The sequence below is a fragment of the Capricornis sumatraensis genome, chromosome 2 (genome assembly GCF_032405125.1).
Source record: "Capricornis sumatraensis isolate serow.1 chromosome 2, serow.2, whole genome shotgun sequence".
NCBI lineage: Eukaryota > Metazoa > Chordata > Mammalia > Artiodactyla > Bovidae > Capricornis > Capricornis sumatraensis.
Window position 1 is genome coordinate 151,474,666 of NC_091070.1, and position 26,609 is coordinate 151,501,274.

General features: G+C 40.0%; 1 protein-coding gene across 1 annotated transcript in view; it reads left to right on the forward strand.

The window, feature by feature from the left end:
* The first annotated feature begins 825 nt into the window (after positions 1 to 825).
* The window catches only part of DIPK1A (divergent protein kinase domain 1A), a 124,429-nt gene continuing 98,645 nt past the window's right edge, over positions 826 to 26,609 (forward strand). The window contains exon 1 of the mRNA XM_068964562.1: positions 826 to 886. Within this exon, the coding sequence (XP_068820663.1) occupies positions 833 to 886 (54 nt within the window). The 5' untranslated portion in view covers positions 826 to 832. The remainder of the gene's footprint in view (positions 887 to 26,609) is intronic.

Sequence of the window (26,609 nt, forward strand, 5' to 3'; positions counted from 1 at the left end):
TTTTCTCTTTTGACTCAAGGTTCGTGGGTAGGGCCAGGAAAACTCTAAAGCTGTTTTAAAGCAATTCAAACCAGAAAGGTCAGACTTTAAAAAGTACTCAGGAAAAACAAGTTTAAGGCTGTAAGAGTTTAAGGCTGGATGTGGGGGCAGGTTATATTCAGTAGAGGAGAGCCCCGTCTGCGTTGGCTCAGTGGACGCGCCAGGCGGTTGCTCCCGCTGCCGCACGGGCCACGGCAACGCGAGGGAGGAAAAAGCCGGTCCTCAGGGAAGGAGCCCCAAGCTTCCCTTGAATTTCCACGCAACCCGCCCAGACACGTCCGGGCTGAAGGAGCAGAGTCCAAACGGAGCGTCAGACCTGCCGGGCGGGGTGGCGGGAAGCGCGGCCAGGGGAGTGGGTAGCCGGGAGCAGCCACTTAGGTCGGCTCGTTCAGAGAGCTGGGCTCCCCGGCCCTCCCCTCCAGGCGCCGAACACGCTACACCCCGGCTTCCGCGGCGCCCCCTCCTTCCTCCGCACGCCTCCCCTTTAAGCGCGAGGCGCAGTTGGATTTGTGTCGGCCGAGCGAGGCGCGACTCCCCTTTATGGCGGAGCCGGCAGCGGCGGCTCTGACAGCCGCGGTAGCCGGGCGAGCAAAGCAGAAGGCCGGGCCTCGGGCGGCCGGCCGCCGTCGCCGCAGCGGGGCCGGGGGGAGCGCGGCGCGCGCCGCGACGGGGGCGGAGGAGTGGGCGGGCCCGGCCGGACTGGGGGCGGGGAGGCGGGGAAAGGCGGGGAGCCGGGTCGCCGGCGCTCGGGTCCGCCTCTGACTGCGGCGCGGTGGGGCGATGTGTGATTACCATGGCGAGGAGTCTCTGTCCGGGGGCCTGGCTAAGGAAGCCCTGTTACCTCCAGGTAGGCCGGCGGCGAGCCCGCCGCGCGCCCGCTCTCTGCGCGGGACTTGCTCGCCTTCCTCCTCCCTCCCTGGGTCGGCGCCCGCCCGAACCCCGCTGCCCCCTGCCGTCCGGCACCTGGCGGCGCGCCCTCCCTCGCGGACCGGGCGCCGCAGCCTCCACCGCGGCGCTGTCCCGCCGCCCCCCAGCGTCCCGACCGGTCCGGGCTCGTCCTCGGCGCCTCGCATCCCGAGAGCCCCGGGACGTGACCCGGGTGCGGCCCCACGCCCCTCGCGTTTGGGGCTCCACAGTCTGGGCTCGGGACGTGCTGCGGTCTTCTCCCTGGTCCATTGCTCTTCTCCCCCCTCCCTGGTGGGCCCCGCAGGGAGGCTGTTCTCGGCTCAGTCTGGAGTCCTCAGTAGGTGGTAGGAAAGGTGGTGTGTCATTCCTCCATATTTTAGAAAATTATGACAAATTGTCACATCAGTGTTTTCTTCAAATCCTGGTGAAGTGGCATGTGCCTCGGGCTGAACCACTTGGTTCGATCTCCATCACACCCGTGATTTAAACGGGAGCAAGGGCTCAAGCGAGGCTGGTGGATGTTTGCGTTTTAAAAGGAAGGGACAATGTCTTGTGCGGATCACGAATACGCCAACAATGCAAATGTAATTCTGTTATGTCATATATACTATTCGCGTGTTAATTTTTCATAATTTCCCGTTCCACCCTCTATTCCTCTGCCAGACTGTGTCTTCGAACCCTACGACAGCTTTCATGTACTGTTAGTCACCAGGGGGACCTAGTAGACACCATGAGTAGCTGAGCGCAAATCCATCACCCAAGTGGAAAAACAACTACAAATCAGTTCTTCGCGTGGGTCAGCAGTTCTGTCTGCATTCAGAGAACAGTATTCCTTTACCGCTTACATTAAAATGCTTAAAGGTATCGATAGATTATTTGGGGATGGGAATTCATTAGGTGGTGCTTTTATCAATTATTTTAAAAGTTGAGAAGAAACCGTCGTGGGGCAAGTAAATCTTTCATTTTTGTTTGGAAATTGCGTGTGTGAATCACTACCCTGCAATGAGTGATGTACTTCAAGTTGGAAGCTTGACTGACAGCTCATGAAAGGAAGAATATAGGAGTAAAACTGATCGTTCTGAGCCTTTGTAGCAACTCCACCAGTAGTAATTGTGCCACGAGTAACAGTAGAGCAACCCAGTGTAGAATTCAATCCAGGCCAGATACCTCTTTGTAACCCTTTATGTGAAGAGGGAAAAAAGAGAAAAAAGGAAAACAAACCACTTTCCAAACTCTATTCTCAAAATTAGTTTGAGATGTTTAAAATCTTTTTTCTTGACTAAAACTGTCTAGCTTTTTTTTTTTTTTAGATTTTGTGGCACACTTTTAGACTTTGATTCATTTGGTTCTCAACCTTCTCCACACATGTGGTTGTGACATTTTTTTTGGCACCATAGCATAAGAACTTTCAGATTGACTGAGTTAAGGTTAGTTTTACAAATAGTTAGGCTTCTGTTAATGGCAAACATTTAGTAATTCTGCCTTCCAGAATGTGTGCATCATTATCTATTACCAAACTAAGGTAAACTCAGGTCTTCAGCATTTCAAAAGGATTTGGGGCATAGTTATATATTAGTAGGCTATTTCTATATAAAATAATGATTAAATAGAAAACTTTGTTGATTATAGTATTATATTTGTGATAAATTTTAGAACTTGGGAAACTGGAGTACTGGTGTTTTAAACATTGTCTTGGTATTAGTATTTATTATTTATTTGTATTTAGGAATTTTCTTGTTAGTTGTCCTTCACCATACCTTTTCAGTTTAACCCGCTGAATAAAAAGGCCTTCACGTTACTCAGTGTCATGCCTTCTGTTCTCCATTGCTTAAATGCTTCACCTTCTGTTTTTAATACTACTTCTACCGTTTGGGGCTTCCCTGGTGGCTCAGACGGTAAAGAATGCCTGCAGTGTGGGAAACCTGGGTTTGATCCCTGAATTGGGAAGATTCCCTGGAGAAGGGAATGGCTACCCACTCCAGTATTCTTGCTTAGAGAATTCCATGGGCAGAGGAGCCTGGCTAGGTCTCACTTTCTTTTTTTTTTACTTCCACTAGGTGCTTCAGCTGTAAATTGTTTTGGATGAAGTCAAGGAAAAATATTTTCATCTAAGACTATTGTAGAGCTATCTATTCTGTTTATCAGTCACTGAAAGTTGAATTAACATATAGAATACTCCTTTCATTTTTTATCTTGATGATCTTTTAAGTTTTATTTTATTTATCTTTGTTGTTTTTTGGCAGTGCCATGTGGCTTGCAGGATCTTAGTTCCCTGACCTGGCTTTGAGGATTGTTGGCATGGAGTCTTAAACACTGGACAGCCAGGGAAGCCCCTGATTTTCTTTAAAATCATGTTCCTTTGGGAACAGCGTGACGCATGAGGACAGAGCTGAGTTTTGTTCATTTGTACATCTGGTTCATTATGACCTTGAAAAAATTTCATAACTTTCTGGTTCCATAGTTTCCTTATCATAAGTAGAAATTGTAGTTCTTAGCTGTGTAATCACGTGAATGTAGTAAGGATAAGCTCAGTTTCAGTTCAGTTGCTCAGTCATGTCCGACTCTTTGTGACCTCCTGAATTGCAGCGTACCAGGCCTCCCTGTCCATCACCAACTCCCGGAGTTCACTCAAACTCATATGCATCGAGTTGGTGATGCCATCCAGCCATCTCATCCTCTGTCAGCCCCTTCTCCTCCTGCCCCCAATCCCTCCCAGCAGATTTCCAATGAGTCAGCTCTTCGCATGAGGTGGCCAAAGTATTGGAGTTTCAGCTTTGGTATCAGTCCTTCCAATAAACCCAGGACTGATCTCCCCTAGAATGGACTGGTTGGATCTCCTTGCAGTCCAAGGGACTCTCAAGAGTCTTCTCCAACACTACAGTTCAAAAGGATCAATTCTTCGGCGCTCAGCTTTCTTCACAGTCCAACTCTAACATCCATGCATGACCACTGGAAAAACTATAGCCTTGACTAGATGGACCTTTGTTGGCAAAGTAATGTCTCTGCTTTTGAATATGCTATCTAGGTTGATCATAACTTTTCTTCCAAGGAGTAAGTGTCTTTTAATTTCATGGCTGCAATCACCATCTTCAGTGATTTTTAGAACCCCCCAAAAATAAAAGTCTGTCACTGTTTCCATTGTTTCCCCATCTATTTGCCATGAAGTGATGGGACTGGATGCCATGAGCTTAGTTTTCTGAATATTGAGTTTTAACCCAACTTTTTCACTCTCCTCTTTCACTTTCATCAAGAGGCTCTTTAGTTTTTCTTTGCTTTCTGCCATAAGGGTGGTGTCATCTGGGTATCTGAGGTTAATGATATTTCTCCCGGCAATCTTGATTCCAGCTTGTGCTTCATCCAGCCTGGCATTTCATGTGACGTATTCTGCATATAAGTTAAATAAGCAGGGTAACAATATACAGCCTTGATGTTCTCCTTTTCCTATTTGGAACCAGTCTATTGTTCCATGTCCAGTTCTGACTGTTGCTTCTTGACCTGCATACAGATTTCTCAGGAGGCAGGTAAGGTGGTCTGATATTCCCATCTCTTAGTTTTCCACAGTTTGTTGTGATCCACACAGTCAAAGGCTTTGGCATAGTCAATAAAGCAGAAGTAGGTGTTTTTCTGGAACTCAGCTAGATGAAGTTAAATCTATTTTGTGGCATCCTAACTGCATTTTTAATAGAAAAGCATGTGAACTTAAATGATGAATTTACATGTAGGTAAATATGTTCAATTCCTTCAACCAAAGGTCCCTGACTTTCTATCATCCCCTCTTATTTGTTGAGTCTTTATTGATCTAGGGACATGATATGACTTAATTTTACTGACTTCATCATTTACTTAGTAAATATTTGTCTATGCCTTTCACATGCCAGAAACTCTGTGAGGGGGTTGGGAGTCTACAGAATTCTAAACAAACACCCTTGTGATCCTCATGGAGCTTAAAGTCTAGTCAAGGAGACAAACATTAATCAAATAACCTTAGAAATAAAAGTGCTATGAAGAAAAAGTGAAGGGACAAAAGAGTGCCTGAGAGGAAGAGAACAGTTTCTCTCTTTTGTAAAAGTATTTTACTATAGAAATTTTTATACATACATAAAGCAGAAAAGAATAATGTACTCTCAGGTACCTATTACTTGCCCTCAACAATTATCAGTATTTTGTTTCATGTCCCTTCCCCTGTGTCCTTTTTCCAACTAAAATATTTTGAAGCAGATCCCATGTGTCACATAATTTCATTTAAATGCCTCAGTATGAATTTCTAACAGATAATGATATTTTTGACATAATCATAATACCATTATCATGCCTTAACAAAATTAACAGCAGTTTCTTACTTTCTCTCATTCTCCTACATATGCATTATTCTGAGAGAATGACTAGATTTGATTTGCCATGGGATGGATTTACTGTGATATGAGAGGGTCTCTTGGTAAAAACAAAACGAAAAACTCTCCCCTTACCAGCTGATTCCTGCCAGAAGTTCTTTGAAGGAAAACTTAATTCTCATTTCAGGTTTTGGGAGAAAGTCTTAGAAAATGTCTGGTGTAAGTAACATTTTCATGTAAATGTAATATTTTAGTTTAAAGCTGTAATTAGTCAACAGATACATAAAAGATTTTGTTTTGTTTGGAGATAGGGTTAGGGGTGAAGAGCACTGAAGGAATGAAATTTCAAAGATAGGGGGAAGAGGTGAAGGGCCCAGCCAGAAGAGAGGAAAGTTTCAGAGACCAGCTGTGTATGCTTGCAGTTTTGCTGTTCTGTCTTAAAGTGGGTGGAGTCCAAAAGTAGTTCTGTTCTGAGGTGTTCAGGCCTTAGGACTTGCAAGTTTCCCTTCCTACTGCAGTTTACAGGAAAAAAATGTTTAAGCAATTACCTAAAAAGGAGCTTCATTCTCAGTATTTTCTTTAATCCAAATGTCACTGTGATAATTGATAATGTTTCTAGAAACTGTAGAATGTTTCTAGGAACAGTGGACTTCACTGGTGGCTCAAATGGTAGAGTCCACCTGCAAAGCAGGAGACGCGGGTTCAACGCCTGGGTTGGGAAGATCCTCTGGAGTAGGAGATGGCAACCGACTCCAGTATTCTTGCCTGGAGAATCCCATGGACAGAGGAGCCTATAGTCCATGGGGTTGCAGAGTCGGACATGACTGAGCAACTAACGCTTTCTAGAAACTGTAGTATTATGCAATTAATGAAAAGTTTTCAGCTATAATATGGCTTAAATAGGCATTTATAGACTAATGTGGGGACCTAATTACTTTTTACAGTTTTGTTTATGTAGCAAAGGAGATTCTTCTGCTTGTGAAGAGAAAAACTGATAGTGGTATATATACATGTAGTAGAATATTGTTCAACAATAAAGAGAAATGAAGAATTGATAAATGCTATAACATGGATGAACCTTGAAACCATTCAATATATGAAAGAAGCCACTCATAAAAGATCACATATTCTGGGGTTTCATTTATATGAAGTAGCCAGCAAAGGCAAATCTATAAAGACAGAAGATAGATTAGTTCTTGCATAGGACTGGGAGGGTTGTGGGGAAATGGGTATGAGGTTTCTTTTGGGATAAAGGAAATATTCTAAAATTGATGCTGTGCACAACTCTGTGCATATACTAAGATCCACTGAATTGTATACTTTAAATGAATACATTGTATGGTATGTGAATTACATCTCAATAAAGCTGTAAAAAAAGAAATCTAGTTTATCCCGTTGACGCAGTCCTTCTCACTGCTTCTTGTCATAAATTCCACCCATGCCAGCTTTTTGGTGTAGAGAGTACTTCGTCCAGAGGACCGGTGCAGGCACACTGGTGCACACACACTGTTTGCCTGTGTGGCCTCTCTATGAACCAAGAGGGCTTGTGATCTGCTTGAAGTAGATGTAGCCCAGCAGCATTTACCTGAGCAAACAACGGCTCAGGGCAAGGCAACATTCTCAGAGCACATTAACTTTAAGTTCTATCCTTCCTGGCTATTTTGTTGAAATCTTACCTGGGAATTAGTATTTTCCTGGACTAGCTATATGTTGTGGCACATTGAACAGAGTAGAACCCTGCCTCTGAGAACAGGATCTGTAGGTGTGTTCCTGTTTGGACCATTTTTAGGCAGTGTTTTTCTTCTGCACACCATTGTGATGGTACTCTTTGGGGCCTGTGTGGTGACCCAAGTTGACACCTGTGTTTGTCTCTTTTTAGCAGCGCGTTTTTAACAAATTAGGATCCACTTTGTTTAGAGTTTGCTCATAGCCTGAGTGGGACTGATAACACAACAGCCCTATAATTCATTGGTTTTACTTTATAATACCTTTCTTCTTCTCACTGTCATTAAGTCCTGGAAGAATGAAAGTTAAGACAATTTAAGCTAATTCTCTATACTTAGATTAGACACATTTTCCATTCCAGTCATTCTGCCTACGTGCCCTGTTACATATAAAAGCCTGCTGGAATGCTAATGGCATTTGAAGTCTGAGATACTTGGGTACTTCTGAGGGTTTTTCAAGTCTTTTAAATTGCAAAAGTTTTAAATTTCTTAAGGTAGCCTCTTAAAAATAACTAACAGTTTCAATGTGTTCAGTAGGGCTGTTATGAATGGATGGATAAATGGCATGTTCTAATGAGGTTGTCAGCACTGTAACAGTTCTGATACCTACCTGGCTCTTTGATTTACATTGGTACTAGTCTTCAAACGTGACTGCTATAGATGGTTTGGTTCTTTTTTACTTCGTGTGTATATTTTTGCAGGATTTAGTGTCTTGCAGGGTTACTGATATGGTTTAGTTGATAATAGTGACAATGTTGACAAATACTGTAGTAAGAATAATATGGCTTCTTGTTCATTTTCAACTCCCTGGATTATTTTAAATCTAAGGGTAATAAAAGCAAGTATTGTTTCCTATTCTCCAAAGGGAGAAGGACTGTAGGTGGTGTGGTTCATCAGCTCTTTTATACCTGCTGTACAAGGTTAAACTTTTGCCTTCGCCTGAAACTGAATCTCCATAACTCTAATTAGCTTTCTGAAACTAGTGAATATACAGGGAGCATATGCATCCCATGATGTCTTAAATTCAACCACAGAATTATAATGCAGCCTTTTGATATTATTATTAGTCACTATAATAAACTTAAAGAAATGGTGAATTCTCAGGCAGATTTCATACTTACACACTTTGAGGCTATAGCATGCAGTAAAAGGGTTTCTTCATTGTTATCTTCCCAGTACCTCAGCTTTTCATCTTAATGTTATGTATTCTTTATAGTTTTCTTTTTTTACAGTTTTCATTTTAATGTTTTCATTCCTTAAATTTGCTTTGAAAAACAATACTATACTATTCTGTTAAATACCATCTTTTGACACTGACTGGAAAGATAAATGTCTCACATTTTTAACATATTTAGTTCTAGACATTTAAATATTTTGTGAATAATTTTTCTTTAAAACCCTTTAATCTACAATGCATATGGCTTTAGAAAAACCAGAATACTGCAAAATGAACGTGTTTAAAAGACCCAAAATATTAGTCAATGAATTTTTCTTTAGAAATAGTAGGGGATTTTTTTTGATGATTATTTAATGAAATTAAATAATATCTGTTTTAGGAGTGATCATGGTGTTGTGGATTTTTTTTTCCTATTGTTTTTTTATTGTGGTCAAAAGCACACAGCACGAAGTTTACCATCTCAACCATTTTTAAGATTATAGTACAGTACTGTTAACACATGCACATTTTCCGGCAACAAATCTGTAGAACTTGCAATCTTGTAAAACTGAAACTCTGTACCTATTGAATAAGAGCTCCCTTTTTTCCCCTCCACACCATCCTGGTAACCACACTCTACTTTCTTTTTCTATGTGTTTGACTTCTTTAGATAACTTGTGTAAGTAGAATCATGCAGTAATTTTTTTGTGTGTGTGACTGGCTTATTTTACTTGAATATCCTCAAGATTTATTCATCTGGTAGTGTATGGTAGGATATCTTTGTTTTCAAAGGTTGAATAATATTCCACTGTATGTGTATACCACCTTTTTTATCCACTCCTCAGCTGATGGACATTTGGGTTACTTCCACTTCTTGGCTGTTGTGAATAATGCCATAGGGAGCATGGGAGTGCTAATATAATATCTCTTTGAGATATTCTTTTGGTTATTTTGTATATATATCCAGAAGTGGGATTGCCACATCACTGGGTACATCTGATTTAAAATGTTTGAGGAACGTCTGTACTATTTTGTAGTGGCTATATCATTTTATATTCCCGTCAACAATGCACAAGGACTCCAATTTTTCCACATCCTTGTCAGCATTTGTTATTTTGTTTTTTGTTTGTTTGTTTACTGGGCCAGCCATCCTAATGGGTTTGAAGTAATGTCTCATTGTGGTTTGGATTTGCATTTCCCTGATGATTAGTGATGTTGAGAATCTTTTCATGTGCTTCTTGACCATTTGCCTGTCTTGTTTAGAAAAGGTTTCTCCTTTTTTTTAAAAGGCTTTATTTAATTTAATTAATTTATTTGGCTGCATCAGATTTAATAGTTTTGGCATGCAAGATCTTGGTTGCAGTGCACAGACTCTAGTTGAGGCAAGCAGGCTCAGTAGTTACGGTGCTTGGGTTTAGTTGCCCCATAGCATGTGGGATCTTAGTTCTCCAGCTAGGGGTGGAACCTTCATCTCCTGCATTGCAAGGCGGATTCTTAATCACTGTACCACCAGGGAAGTCCTGAAAAAGTTTCTTTTTGATTTATTGTTTCAGAATGATGTTTATTCAGCAGGTTTATGTTAATGTAAGCAGTACTACCCTTCCTTTCCTAAGAAGGAGAAGGAGAAAGAGGGAGTGGTGTTTAAATGTTTAGAGAGAGTGAGAAAGCAAACAATTATTGGACACTGTTAGCAATTGATTAGTAGAGGCATAGGTATAAGGGTATTCTTTGCACTTTTCTCCTAAATTTTCTGAAGATTTAAGCATTCCCAGAATAAAAGGTTACATTTCCAAAATAAAAAGAGAGATGAGTTTGATCTCTGGGTCAGGAAGATCCCTTGGAGTAGGTAGTTGCAACCCATTCCAGTATTCTTGCCTGGAAAATTCCATGGACAGAGGAGCCTGGTGGGCTACAGGCCATAGGGTCTCAAAGAGTCAGACATGACTGAGCACTAACACACACACACACACAAAATAAAAGCTTGGGAGAAAGTAAATTAGACCGGACTTCATAATAATTGCGTCTGACTAGAAATGAATGAACTCTATCCAGTTACATTAAGGGTTAAGAAAATGAGATTTGATAGAGCATGTTTGAAGTCAGTTGATTGAAGAAAGCATGTTAGTTTTCCAGTGGTCCTATAACAAATTGGCACATATTTAGCATCTTAAAACAACACACATTTATTAGTACTTGCATCTCACACTTCTGAAGGTTAGATGCCGCAGCACGGTGTGACCCAGCTGGTTCTCTGCTCCAGGCTGAAAATCAAGCCCTCACTAGGGCTTCCCTGGTACCTCAGATGGTAAAGAATTTGCTTGCCATACAGGAGACCTGGGTTTGATCCCTGGGTGGGGAAGATCCCCTGGAGAAGGGAATCCCCTGGAGAATGGTAATCCACTCCAGTATCCCTGCCTGGAGAATTCCATGGACAGAGGAGCCTGGCCAGGTACATTACAGTCCATGGGGTCAGACACGACTAAAGGACTAACACACACACACAGAGTTGAGTTTCTTTCTGGAGCTCTGAGAATGAATTGACTTCTAGGCTCTTGCAGATTGTTTTCAGAATTCAGTTCCATGCTGTGGTAGGATTGAGGCCTCCATTTCCTTGCTGGCTGTTGGCTGGGGGTTGTTCTCGGTTTCTAGAGGCTGCCTACATTAATCAGCTCATGGCTCCTTTTCTCCATCTTCAAAACCAGCAACGGTGGGTGGAGGCCTTTGTGTGTTTTCAATCTCTCTGACTTCCTCTTCTGCCTCATATCTCTGACTGCTGCCTTTAAGGGTTCGTATGATTACATTGGGTTCACCTGGATAATTCAAGATACTATCTCTACTTTAAGTCTCTTTACAGCGGTATCTAAATTAGTGCTGATTAAATAATCAGGGGGTGGAAACCTTGGGAGACTTAGAATTCTAACATAGAAAATTCAACTGAAAATTCTGACAGTTAAAAAAAAATTAATCATTTCCTAAAGTATTTTGTTTTCCTTCCATTACTATTAGGTTTTAAGATGTTGCCATAAGAAATTTTATGAGTTACCATTGTATTTATCATTCCAGCAATTACTATGAGAGGAATCTTGGATACTTATTAAAGGAAGGAAAGTAAAAATAGCTACTGAAAAACCACATGTGGCAATACTTGTTTTTACAATAGATACTATTCTTAAATCTTTTGTAGCCTTGTACAAACTAAAAAGTGGAAAAATATCACTTTATGAACTCTAAGAAAAGGTTCTTTAAAATGTAACCTAATACATTACCATATGTAGAATAGATAGCTAATAGAAAGTGGCTGTATAACACTGGGAGCTCAATGCAATATTCTGTGACCACCTAGAGGGGTGGGTGAGGTGGGGGGAGGTACAAGGGGGAGGGGACATATGTATACTTATGGCTGATTCACGTTGTTGCATAGCAGAAGCCAGTACAATATTGTAAAGCAATTATCCTCCAATTAAAAATTAAATTTAAAAAATGTAACCTATGTCTTTCTGTTTATTACCGAACAGTTGTTCTTTACTCCTTAAAGAAAAAAATGCTTGTTTTGTTATGTCAGCTTATAAGATTTTCAGTCACATCTGATCCTGTATAACTAAATTCATACCCAGTGAAGGCAGAGCCTACTTATTACTCCAGTCTTGTCCTTTATCCTGAGCATATAGTACTCAGGATGTGCAAAATGATACAGTGCAGTACACATATTGGAAAACATTCTGTAATCACTCTGAGATATTGAACTGCAATAGCTCACACTAAGCACACACTGCTCTTTCACATTCTTACTGTTCACTCTGACTACCACCTCCATCGCATCATCTTCACCATTGTCGTTATAACTGAGGCTGTTGCCACCTCCCCCTTCTTCCAATCTGCCAACCTCCTCTGGCTTCCCTCCTTTCCCAGTTCAGTCAGGATCAGGTGTTCCGTCACGCCAGCCGCTGCTCTTTGCCCACTCACTACCTCTTTGCTTCTCTTACTTTCCTTTCTTCTTGTCCTGATACTCTCCCTTTCCTTTCAGTCTCATCTTTTCTTTAGCCTCTGTTGTCCTCAGGACTCCAACCTTCTCTGCTTCTCACCTTGTAGCCTCCTTGTGTCTCTTCACGTGGCTTCCACGACAACCCGAATGCTAATGGGTCTCAACCCATTAGTATTTAGTATTAGTATTAGTGTATCATCAGCCCAAACGTCCCCACCTCAAACTTCAGATTTGCATCCCGCTGCTTATTTGATATCTCTCTAGTTAGCACTTCATGTTCAACATGTCCAAAGCTAAAGCCCTAGCCCCAAATTGCTTCTTTACTCATTTCAGTTAGTGATACTCTCCAATTACTCAAGAGATAAATATACTCAAGTCCTTCTAGACTCTCCCTGTCTCCTTATCCTCATGTTTAATCCCTCAACAGTTCCACTAGTGAATCTCCTAATAGCTTTTTGATTGCATCATCTTTCTTTTTTTAAATATACAGTGTTATCAACTGTAGTCACTATGTTTTACCTTAGATCCTCAGACTTTATTCATTGTGCAGTTGTAAGGTTTTTACTGGCCTTTTACTGATCTCTTTCTATTTTCCCCACCTCTCAGCCTCTGGTAGCCACTTTTCTCCTCTCTGTTTCTATGAATTTGACTTAAAAAAATTTATTTTAGATTCTCTATATAAATGATATTATGCAGTATTTATCTTTCTGTCTGGCTTTCTTCATTTAGAATAATGCCCTCAGGGTTCATCTGTTTTGTTGCAAAATGGCAGTATTTCTTTCTCATGGCTGAATAATTTTCAGTGTGTATGTGTATGTTTGCATGTCTGCCACGTTTTCTTATCTGTTTATCCTCCAGTGAACACTTTGGACACTGAGGTTATTTCCATGTCATGGCTATTATGAGTAACGCTGCACTGAACACAGGAGTGCAGCTATCTCTTTGAGATCCTATTTTCATTTCCTTAGGCTATATACCCAGAAGTAGGAATGCTGCTAGTTCTGTTTTTTAGTTTTTTGCAGAACCTCCATATTTTCCATAGTGATTAAACCACTTTATATTCCCACCAACAGTGCACAAGGGTTCCTTTTTCTCTACATCCTCACCAACATAGTTGTCTCTTTGTCTGATGATAGCCATTCCAACGGCTATGAAGTGATAGTTCTTTGTGATTTTGATTTGCATTTCTCTGATGATAGTGATGGTACGTTTGCATGTACCTGTTGGCCATTTGTTTCCTGTTGGTACCCTGATTCTCTCCTTTTGTCTCATTCAGTTCAGTTCAGTTCAGTCGCTCAGTCTTGTCCGACTCTTTGCAACCCCATGAATCACAGCGTTAGGCCCACTATAGTAGTCTCCAGAAGGGCCTTCCTGCCACCTTTACCCCTATCGGATCCACCCCCCACTTTCCTTTCAGATCAGTCTCCTCCAAAATGCCAATCTGATCTAATCCCCCTCCTACCAGTGAAGTCCTTCTGTGATTTACCATTGACTTCAGTGGACCATTACCTTCAGTGGCTTCCCTGATAACTCAGTTGGTAAAGAATCCACCTGCAATGCAGGAGACCCCAGTTCAATTCCTGGATCGGGAAGATCCCCTGGAGAAGGGATAGGCTACCCACTCCAGTATTCTGGCCTAGAGAATTCCATGGACTGTATAGTCCATGGGGTTGCAAAGAGTCAGACACTACCGAGCGGCTTTCACTTTCAGTGAACTAAGCAGAGCTCTGAGCCCTTTTTTTCTGGTCCCTTCCTGGCTTGCCATTTCATTCTGGCCACAACCATCTCATGAACTGTTCACGCTAGCAATTCTGAAAACCTTCCCGTTTCCCAACATACCTTGCTCTCCTCCACGTGTCACCTGTCTACCCCACCATTTCCTCCTCTTTGCCCTAGAATGCCCTTCCCCCATTTCCCTGCATCCCTCTTTACCAGGTTTATTCTCAGTTTTCTACTTGTCCTTTAGGTTTCAACTCAGAGAGGAAGTGACCTTTCAGAAATTTCTCCCTAAACCTCACACGGCAACCTTTTTTGTGCCCCGCAATGTGAGTACCTGATATCTGGCACACACTTCTCTTACAGAACTTATGATATTGAATTGTCATCAGTGGCTTTTCTTTCTTTCTTCTGAACCCCAGACTGTGATCTCCCTGGCAGCTGAGATGGAGATGTCAGTTTCCTCTCTTTATCTTTTGTGCCTAGCCCAAAGCAGATGTTCAGTAAATGTTTGTTGAATGACTGAATCCGCACAAATACGTATAAGTATTGGAGAGCTTATGATGTAAGTCATGTTTCCTCTTCCACTTCTTACTCTCAGAAGGTAGTCTCTTTGAATCACTTATCTTTTTGCATTTCCTGGTGACTACACTTCTAACTTCTAGAGCAGTGTGTCTAAAGGGAACTGCACACACCCCACACCCTGGGAGGCACTTATAATGCTGCATTTGTGTCCTGGAAGAAATGACTTGAAATTGTGTTTATTCTTATATGCTTTTTGTATCTTAAAATATTTTTGACAGAATAGCTGATGATTTCCTGTTTTTGGTGTATTATTATAATAAGCATTTCCCCCCAGTAAAAATCAGTTCAAAATTATTCTTCAGTTCAGTTCAGTCGCTCAGTCATGTCCGACTCTGTGACCCTGTGGACTGCAGCACGCCAGGCCTCCCTGTCTGTCACCAACTCCTGGAGTTTATACAAACTCATGTGCATCGAGTCGGTGATGCCATTCAACAATCTCATTCTCTGTCGTCCCCTTCCCTTCCCCACTTCAATCTTTCTCAGCATTAGGGTCTTTTCAGATGAGTTAGTTCTTTGCATCTGGTGGCCAAAGTATTGGAGTTTCAGCTTCAGCATCAGTCCTTCCAATGAATATTCAGGACTGATTTCTTTTAGGATGGACTGGTTGGATCTCCTTGCAGTCCAAGGGACTCCCAAGAGTCTTCTCCAACACCACAGTTCAAAAGCATCAATTCTTCAGTGCTCAGTTTTGCTTATAGTCCAGCTCTCACATCTGTACCTGACTACTGGAAAAACCATAGCTTTGACTAGATGGACCTTTGTTGGCAAAGTAATGTCTCTGCTTTTTAGTATGCTGTCTAGGTTGGTCATAACTTGTCTTCCAGGGAGTAAGCATCTCTTAATTTCATGGCTGCAGTAACCATCTACAGTGATTTTGGAGCCCAAGAAAAGGTATGTCACTGTTTCTACTGTTTCCCTTCTATTTGCTGTGAAGTGATAGGACCAGATGTAATGATCTTAGTTTCTTCAATGTTGAGTTTTAACCCAACTTTTTCACTCTCCTCTTTCACTTTCATCAAGAGGCTCTTTAGTTCTTCTTCGCTTTCTGCCATAAGGGTGGTGTTATCTGCATATCTGAGGTTATTGATATTCCTCCCAGCTATCTTGAGTCCAGCTTGTGTTTCATCCAACCCAGTGTTTCTCATGATGCAGTCTGCATATAAGTTAAATAAGCAGGGTGACAATATACAGCCTTGATGTACTCCTTTCTGATTTGGAACCAGTTTGTTGTTCCATGTCCACTTCTAACTATTGATTTCTCAAGAGGCAGGTCAGGTGGTCTGGTATTCCTGTTTAAGAATTTTCCGCAGTTTGTTGCGATCCACACAGTCAAAGTCTTTGGCATAGTCAATAAAGCAGAGTAGCTATTTTTCTGGAACTCTCTTGCTTTTTCAGTGATCCAACGGATGTTGGCAATTTGAATCTGGTTTCTCTGCCTTTTCTAAATCCAGCTTGAACATCTGTAAGTTCACGCTTCACATACTGTTGAAACATGACTTGGAGAATTTTGAGCATTACTTTACTAGCGTGTGAGATGAGCATTCTTTGGCATTGTCTTTCTTAGGGATTGGAATGAAAATTGACCTTTTCCAGTCCTGTGGCCACTGCTGAGTTTTCCAAATTTGCTGGCATATCAAGTACAGCACTTTCACAGCATCATCTTTTAGAAGTTGAAATAGGTCAACTGGAATTCCATCACCTCCACCAGCTTTGTTTGTAGTGATGCTTCCTAAGGCCCACTTGACTTCACATTCCAGGATATCTGGCTCTAGGTGAGTGCTCATAGCATCGTGATTATCTGGTGGTGAAGATCTTTTTTGTATAGTTCTTCTGTGTTCTTGCCACCTCTTCTTCATATCTTCTGCTTCTGTTAGTCCATACCATTTCTGTCCTTGATCGAGCCCATCTTTGCATGAAATGTTCCCTTGGTATCTCTAATGTTCTTGAAGAGATCTCTAGTCTTTCCCATTCTATTGTTTTCCTCTACTTTGCACTGGTCACTGTGGAAGGCTTTCTTATCTCTCCTCTTCTTATCTCTTATTGTGAGTTAAAATTTACATGTCATAGATTAATATGACCATGATTTTTATAGAATATAAATAAGTATACAAATGTTAGGGATTTTTTTCCCTAATATATTTTCCTGAGAGCATTCTACAATAAAAAAAAAGTTTTGGGGCTGCTTTTTACCTTTGTTGCTTGATTTATTAACTTTAGATAATATCTGTTGACTTTCTACTTTTAAGAAGGGCTATTTAGCTTTCTTACACTACAGTTCTTATTCTCTGCCAGCATTTGATTTTTAATTTTGCTTCTTCTGTTGCTTAATTTAGTAACTTCAGATAATGACAACTCTTCCTCATTTCATCCACTTTTGACAGTCTGTCTACTCTCCCCCTTTTTAAGATGGGGATTAGAACCTGTTTCATTTTTCATGTGTTTTTCTCAATTTCTGTCAGCAACACTTTTACATTGTCAAAAGTTGATAACTTATATTTTGTCCTATGACAGTAACCAAATCTCCAAATAAGTTGAATCTAAAAGATGAAAACTATAAGTAGTGTTATATTCAGTTGGCAAACAGCTTCGTTCAGGTTTTTCCGGAACATATTTCAGAAAACCTAAATGATTATTATGATTTGTTAATTCTTCCATAAAGAAAAATTCTCCCTATATATATGGCTGAGTCTCTTCACTGTTCACCCGAAAGGATCACAACATTGTTAATCGGATATACTCCAATACAAAATGTTTTTAGTGTTAAAAAAAACTAAATTGAAAAATTTTTTAAAAAATCTCCCTTACAAAGCTGAGATCCTTTGACTACAACATGAAGTTCCTTCCCCTTATCAGGAAAGTGGGTAGAATTAACAGACTGGGACAGATGCCTCTTGTTATTGAGCAAATTATTGCAAGGATTTTCCCCTTTCCACAAGCTAAGCCATATTTCTACCAGTAGGGAAGAGAATGTGTGATATTTACACTTTTCCTGTGAAAAGTTTCTTCTTCTTAGAAATCATGCTTGCTTACCTTTTAATATTCTTACTAAAGAATAATGACTTAAAGCCTAGCCTTTGGAATCTGTAGTGAAATAACAGAGTTATGATTGGAGATGACTGTGAGTCACAGTGTCTGCCCTAAGCAGTCAATATACTGTCATTTTTGAAATGGGTACCTGGTTATGCTCAGCTCTAGGGAGCAGACATTAATTCTGTTATCTGCCCCTCAAATCCAAGTGAACTGAGCTACTTTTGAAGTTCTAGACCATTTGAATGATGAAAACAGTTTTCATCTTCAGGGAGAGCACTGTAGGTAGGAATTGAAAGTGAAAGTCGCTCAGTAGTGTCCGACTCTTTGTGACCCCGCGGACTGTAGTCCATGGAACTCTCCAGGCCAGAATGGTAGAGTGGGCAGCCTTTCCCTTTTCCAGGGGATCTTCCCAACCCAGGGATCAAACCTAGGTATATTGCCGGCAGATTCTTTACCAGCTGAGCCACAAGGGAAGCCCTTGATAGGGAGGAACTGGCTATCATTTTATGCCACAGTTACAGAAAATAGGAGGAAAGTAAAGCACTTTTGGCCAGTCTTTCTCATAGCCTCCTGAAATTTATGTCTTGAGACCAACCATCTCAAAGTGAATTCTGGCCTAAGATGAAGGGCTTCTCTATTTTTAGCACTCCCTAAAATATCAGTCTATATTTAGTACAGAGCCAATTTGTGTGCCAGGATTACATTTTCTTCTCTCCAGGGCCAGGGTCATGACCCCCTTGTCTCTCAAGACTGTAAGATCAATAATGACTACATATTTTCTCATATTCCAATTTCTTATAATTAGGGTACATATAAGCATGCTTCTTATTTGAAGTGTAGCTTTTTTTGTGACATTTGTCTTTTCTTTCTTGCTTTTTAGTTTTCAGGGAGTTTCTAATTGCCCTTTTTTTTTGGCCTAATATGCCTTTGCTATAGCCTCACTTTTCCCATATTCTGTTATTTTTAAATTGTTTGGAATCCCATTTATGACCAAATGACTCTCTAGGCTGCTGCACAGCTGTCTTCCAAGGGCTTGCCTCCATTCTTCTATGTTGTAATCACTGTTCTTAGGGTCCTAGGTCTTCCACTGTGCTGATTTATGCCATAATTTTACTGGGGTATATCCTGAGATAAGTTCTTTAGAAAGGATGTGTGGGAAGTAAACTTTTTGAGTCATGTCTAAAACTGTCTTTATTATACCTTTGCTTGTAATTAGGTTGGGTGTAGAATTCTGGGCTGAAAATAAGTTTCTTTGAAACTGTGAAGACATAGTTCTATTGTCTTCTAACATCCTCTGTTGCTGACTAGAAGCCAGTTTGGTTATCAATCTTCTGTGGGTGACCTGTTTTTCCTGTTCAGGGTCTCCTTTTTATATTTGTTTTGGAATTTCATGAGGAAATGTGTAAATGTGGGTCTTTTACTGGTTGGTTATATTGAGCACTCACTGAGCCCTTTCAGTCTTAAGACTTGTGTCTTCTCTTTTGAGGAATTCTATTCTAAATTCTATTTAATAGCTTCTCCCTTCTTTTTTTTTCTGTTCTCTCTTTTGAGGGGGTGTTTAGTTAGTCAAATGTTGTACTTCTTGGATTGGCTCTTTGTATCTCTCACAGTTTTCTCTATTACTTCCATCTTTTTATCCATGTACTCTCATTCTGAGTTTCTCAATTTTATTTTCCAGCTCATCTGTTGATTTTTTTCTTCTAATCACTCCTTAAATTCTGTCTTTTTGATTTAAAAGACTTCTGTGAGGTTCTTTGTTCTTTTCTCTGTGTGTGGTTTTCTATTCCTAGTTTATATTCCATGCAGTATCCTTTTGATTGTATTGGCTTGGCCAAAAATTTTGTCCAGGTTTTCCACACATACAGAGTAACTTGAATGAACTTTCTGGCCAACCCAATAGTAGATGTTTTGTTTTGTTTAATAGATTTTATTGTTGTAAGTTCCTTAATTGTTCCCCTCAGGATTCCTTTTTCTAAATGTTTTTCTTAACCCTTCTTTTTTGTGCTGCTGGACTTCCCCTTGTGCCTTGGTTGTCTACTCATATTGTAGAAAGCAGGACTGAGACACTGGTGTGGATTTCCTCTGCTATTTTAGAAGCTGGTCTCTTTTCCCCCAGACCTTTCACCTGACTGGATGGCTGACTGTGCCCTCTGTGTAGGTGGGATGCGTTGGCTGGCCTGCTTGCTCTGGGGTGAGCCTGTGCTCAGGCCCTGGGGGCTCCGTTTCGGAGGAGTCCTCTACCTGGGGTGGACTGGACTACCACCAGAGGCCTTGGCTTTCGCCGGGTTGTTTGTTCCTTCAGGTATCTGGTTTTTCAGCTGAGGGTTAATGCCAGGCTGCCTGTGATCTGTGTGGGCGTGGGAGAAGCAGATAGCGGTGCCAGCTAGTGCAGTTCTAGATACAGACCTTCAATTATTCCCACTGTCTTCAGCCCTACTTCTGTCTCCTGCCTTCCCTCGTACCTCTGGCCCAGAGCCCGGAGCCATCAGTTGTTCCAGGCCAGACTGGCTCTCTTGATTCCTTCTAGCATTCCAACAAGCATTTTGGCTTCCAGCTCCTTTAGGTTGCCTTGTGGAGTATTTTGGGCTGTGGCTTTCTTTGCCTCTCTCATCCATCAGAACAATTCAACCTGCTTTTTTAATTCTAGAAATTAGTTATATGTTTCATCCACTGGTGAACCCCCTATATCCCCTTTCTTTTGATATTAGAGTTTCATTGTTTCTTTTGCCTGCCTTCTTTAGGTGTGATTTTGCAAGCTATAAGTAGTAAACATAAATCCTCAGTATCTTGAGATCTTGACAATCTCAAGAGTGTCAGGACGTCTTGAACTGAAAGTCCTGATGTGAATTTTATCTATCATCTGAATATTTACCTACGTTGTTCATCTTCATGAATGAGGTGTCTAAGGATTGCATAGTCCATAAATTATTTCAATAAAATAAGGCAAGAGAATTTTTTCCAGAAAATCTTGTATAATAACAGTTTATTTTAGTAAAAAAGAAAAAACTACATTGGAATCTTAAAATTAGCATCAGTATTGTGCCTCATTTCTACAGATTAAAGTCAATAAGGAGATTACCTGCTATGTGTTAGGTAAACACTGGGTTTGTAGCAGTGACTGTGATAGAATTTGCTGTTGCTGTCATAGAATTTGCATATTGTTTGGGGGATGGGCACTGATGGATAAATAATAAGTGAAATTAAAAAACAACCACACAATGAAAACATCAGGTGCTTTGTGCTTAGTTGCTCAGTTGTGTCTGACTCTCTGCAACCCCATGGACTGTAGCCTGCCAGGCTCCTTTGTCCATGGGGATTCTCCAGACAAGAATCCTGGAGTGGGTTGTCATGCCCTCCTCCGGGTATGGCAGTAGTTAGCTATGTGCAAATGCAAATAATTAAACTAAGTTAGGGATAAGGAGTGTTAGGACATTTGTGTTGGCTGACTGGCTAGAAAACCTGAGATCTGACTAATAAGCAGGAGCCAGCCAGGCAAGAACAGGAAATTTTGCACTACCTTCAGAGACATACCCTTTCCTTAGTCAGAGCTATCTACCCCTCTTTTGGTTTTGATCATCCTCTGTCCTGTAAAAAGGTTTTTATATTAATGTAATAAATTGCCTGAACATTTCATCAGCTTTTAAATAGCACTTTGGTGGAATAGAAAGACTCGTAAGATAATTTATTCCCCTAGGGCAGAGAAGGGATAAACAAGCCTTTTTAGTCTGTGATAGTGGATTGGTTTGGTGAATATAAAGGCCTTAATTATTATGCTTTAAGCAACAACTTAATTTGTTTCAGTCTGATTCCTGGCTTTCAAGTGGAGTCTTCCTCTGATATATTGTGCTGCTATTTTGGTACTTGTCATTTTGCTAATGCACTTTTTCTCATCAAAAAGCATTTACTGAACACTTCTTATATAGTCCTGGTGCTTGTCTTGATACCCTGCACTGCAGATGTACATTCACTTTTATCTTAACATTGGGTGCATTTTTCAAGGAGTATGGGGAGTGGATAGTTTAAGGGGATCAATTTGTAGATCCTTAAATTACCCAAGTACTTTTTCCTAACATTGTTCTGCCTGAGAATGTGCCTTTGATGGAGGTGCAGGGGCTACATTCCCACCTTCCCTTTTGCAGTTGCCCTTCTCCCACTATTACAAACGAAAGGCAAATTGCTCATCCATCACGGATCTTACAAAGGTCCCTGGATGTGAAAGCCACCAGGGTGCCAAACAAAGGGCAATTGAAAATATTGATGTTTGTGTTGAGATCATGAATGACTGAGGAACACTATCTCAAGGAATGACTGGGTAACAGTTTCTTTTGCAGTTCAAATAGTTTCCCATTTTTTGCTTTCGCAAAATTAAAAGACCTAATTGAGTTGTTTGCTAGTTTACTAGTAAATCATTAAGTATATACATATATTTTTTGAAGTGGTTAATACTATTCTATAGAAATGATACTTTTTAAAATTTGATTTTTATTTTATATTGGAGTAGACGGTAAAGAATCTACCCGCAATGCTGAAGACTTGGGTTCCATCCCTAGATTGGGAATATCCCCCATAGATCCACTGGAGAAGGGAATGGCTACCCACTCCAGTATTCCTGCCTGAGAAATCCCATAGACAGAGGAGCCTGATGGGCTGCAGTCCCTGGGGCTGCAAAGAGTCCGATATGACTTAGCTTAGTGACTGAGCAGCAACAACATGATGGGTTAGTCACCAGTTATTCAAGAGTTAGTGTTGGGGGATGCTGGGGGAAGAGTACATGGACCTCCTTGTATATCTTAGCACCTTCCTGTGAATCTATAAATATTTCAAATTAAAGTTAAAATAATTTGTGGTGAAAGTAGAGAGGAGAATAAGTTCAAGAAGGAGAATAAGATATAGAAAATTTCTGACCATTCTGAACCAGTGATTCATCCATTTTTTGAAATGGATAATAGCAGCTGTCAAATTGCAATAGAGTTTAAATTTCACTTGATACATTTAAGGTAACATAATAGCTTTATTTTAAAGTATCAATACTTACAATATATTGGAAATCACTCTTTTGAACTATATAAACTTATGGTGAAATTTTAAAATACTAAAAATTTTATTTTATTTTTGGTCACATTGCATGGCATGTGGGATCTTAGTTCCCCGACCAGGGATTGAACTTGCACCCCATGGTCAAACCACTGGACCACCAGGGACGTTCCCTTATAATGAAAATTTTTAGATATCAATTTAAAAATGTGTGAGGAGGAATATATAGTTTTTAAAATTATCTTGGGGGTCTACAAACAGAAAAGCTGGATTTCAGTAGCATAATACCCCCATTGATGAAGGGGTAAATTCCAAAAGTATACTTTAACAAAATCAAAATCTTAATTACCAGAGGTAGTTGAAACTTTTGTTGTTGTTGTTCTTGCTTTGGCACACCACACAGCATGTAGTATCTTAGTTCCCCACGTGTGTGCACGCTAATTCGCTTCAGTTGTGTCCCACTCTGTGCAACTCTTTGGACTGTAGCCTGCCAATCTCCTCTGTCTGTGGGATTCTCAGGCAAGAATACTGGCGTGGATTGCCATTTCCTCTTCTACTTAGTTCCCTAACCAGGGATCAAACCAGTGTCTCATAGTGGAAGCTCGGTGTCTTAACCACTGGACCACCAGGGAACTCCCTAGTTGAAATATTAAAGAACTTGAAAACTGTTGGTTAAGGGTAGGATTGTAGTATCCAAAAGCCATTAAATAAATAAGAATACAAAATATGGCTCAAAAAACCATAAGAAAATGAAGTGTTGTGCTGTGTTTAGATAATGTTATTGGCTTCAAATGGCCTGTTTTTTTAATTGATACAGTTATGTTTAGTTGCTGTGTTCTAAATAGGCAAGAGAAGAAAAGGAAAGAACCTCAGGAGAGGGTTGGGTTTTTCAGCAGTCTATGTTAGTGGGGGGCAGAGTGACAAGGGATGTTCACCTCTACCTCCAGCAGTCACCCTGAAAGGGCTACATGCATCTTGTTAGCCTTAGATAGTGCATGACTACAGACTTCCTGTTTCTGTCCCCACAAAAAGAAAATCTCTATAGGCTTGATGATGTCTCAGTCATATAGAGGATTAAACCTTCCATTTCACCATTAGCTGACCTAATATACAAGTACTTCGGTGATTGTGTGCTGAGTCACTTTAGTCATGTCTGACTCTTTGCGAACCCATGGACTGTAGTCTGCCAGGCTTCTCTGTGCATGAGATTCTCCAGGCAAAATACTGGAATGGGGGGCCGTGCCCTCTTCTAGGGGATCTTCTCAACCCAGTGATCGAACATATGTCTCATGTCTCCTGCATTGACAGGTGGGTTCTTTACCACTAGTGCCACCCGGGAAGCATTAGTTATAGTATAAATGAACTTCAGTCATTTGATATATGTAAGTTTGCATTTCCTAGTTGATAGAGAAGTGGAATGTGAAGAATTATTTATCATTCAACAAAGGGAGTACGTGGGAAGGTGAGGAATTGGAGAGTTAAGTTTTGAAAGCTACCAATAGGAGCAGAAAGTGGGGTATTTTGGTCTTGCTAATGCATTGTTTAACATGATTTATGAATGTTTTGGTTAATATTTTATAATACTGCTGACTGCTTTATTAAGGAATTTATATCTCTGAGGATTAATTAACCTAAAATAGATCCCATTAAATCAGATTACTATAAAATGGCCCATAGCTCGAGCTGCCAAATAAATGTAAAAGTCATTATGTTATGTAGACTTCCCTCCCCAAAGATGATAGAAATTAATCATATAAAATGATACTTGGGGTATAAATGTCTTATGTAGCAAGTACTTTTAATGAAGTGATTTTGAATTTAAAGAAAAGTGAAAGAATTCTAGTGTTATATGCTTTCAAGATGAATAATATGCTTTAGCATGTCATTTGACTTGTCTCGGGCTTCCCTTGTGGCTCAGCTGGTAAAGAATCCACCTGCAATGTGGGAGACCTAGGTTCGATCCCTGGATTGGGAAGATCCCCTGAAGAAGGGACTGGCTACCCACTCCAGTATTCTGGCCTGGAGAATCCCATGGACTGTATGGTCCATGGGGTCACAAAGAGTCGGACACAACTGAGGGACTTTCACTTCACTTCACTTTTCTCAGCCCCTTTGTTTTTCTTAGCCCTATTTTTTTCATTTACTAGTGAGATGATGATGATGGTTGATAGGCCAGTTTTTCCTTCCCTCTCTAACAATATTTTAAGCATTGAAAGAGGAATGTTTTAGCTTCCTCATAAAATGCTATGATACACAAAATTATACATTTTTTAATGATTTTCAGAAAACACGTTATGGCTTTCTATGTTGTGCTCTTGCCTATTTCAAGGATTTTTAAAAATATTTATTTATTTGGCTGTGCTGGGTCTTAGTTGCGACATGTAGGATCTAGTTCCATCACCAGGGATCAAATCCAGGCCCCCTACATTGGAAACAGAGTCTTAGCCACTGGACCACCAGGGAAGTCCCTCAAGGATTTTTTTTTGAAGTCAGATTACTGAAATGCCCACTTTCTTCCTTCAGTTTGTCTATTTATCTTAGTTTGTATTTATGATTATATTGGAGAAATCAATGTATTTTTTCTTATTGAGACGTAATAATATATCCATTTCATAAAGATTTCTAGAAACTCATACACCAGTTATATTTACATTTAGTCATATTGAATATAGAAAATTTCGTTATTATGTCTGATGGTAAATGCTTTAACAAACTACAAAGTTCCACAGAATTTTGTTTCACTTTCAGTAATAGGGACATATTTATATTACCTAATATGAAAAAGATTCTTCTAATATTTTTTTAGAACTTTACATAAGTAAACAGTTTACATTTTTACTTATGGAAAGGGCCTAGATAGAATAACACAATGGAGATATAGGTCAGTGCTGTCTGTGTTTACTAAATAGAGCCACATGTGATTTCTCCCCCTCTATATATATAAACACTTTCAGGAGTCTGGATGCTGTGTCCTTCATCTAAGTGAGTGGGTGTGGCTTAGATTCACACAGTGGGCTACCTCCATAGATAAGTTGTGTAAAGTTGTGTGTATGTCAACAGGAGGTTGCTTTACCCAACAGGAGGGAAAAGTTGGAGTGGGGAGTATCCCTAACTCATAATTGAGGATTATGACTTTGTATGGAAAACTCTAACATACTCATTAAGTATATAACTCTATATATACTTCACATTAAAAAACATCCCCTTTTGGATAAATGTCAAAGTATGCTATAAGGGCTAATAATGAAACTGATTTTAAGCTAACTGCAGAGTAACATTTACCAAACAGCTTCACGGAATTAGAGATCTAGTAACAATCTAGTGGAATGAATTTGCTCTTTCTTGATTTTAAAAAAATGTCAAAGGCATTTGAAAAGGGTGGTTTTCTTCCCCCTCCCCTTATCACTGTTTTTATTATGAACCATACACAGAGCAAAGTGTGCTATATATATCATTTCATCTAATTCTCCTAACTCCATGAAATAATACTTTTTTATTTTCATAATTTTATGCTAAGGAGATTTAGGCTGAGTATATTGTCTGAAGGGAGACAGCAGATGTGTTTTCCCTCTATTATCAAGAATGACATTTAAGGTTTAAATAACCTTCGAGTTGAATAATTCAAAATAAACTTTGAAATTTCTTATAAATGAAGGGTGATAGAAATAACCTTAGGTCGAGATGTGATTTTTCTTGAAATGGACCTTTGAAACAAACTGACAGTTACTTTTTAAGTTTAGAATTTTTCAAAGTAGAATAAGTAAAAGTGCTTATTTTCTCTTAGGTACCATATTTTGAACTTAGGAAACTATCTACTAAAGTGATATTTTTTTCTAAATAGAGATGTGTCTGATTAAAGATCAGAAACGAAGTAAAGATCCACAGTCCAGACAATCATAGTTTTCTTCCACCATAAACTTTATTAAGGTTTACTAGCATTCATATTAACTAATCAATGCTCATTAGCACAAGTTTGGAAAATAACAATCTCTAGAGGAAGACATAAAGAAATGGAGATGCTGATGCATGAACAAAAACCTTCTCACTGATCTTCATTTTTGACAAAATGTCTTCGTCTATCCCTGGTTCTAACATTGTGGCCTAAA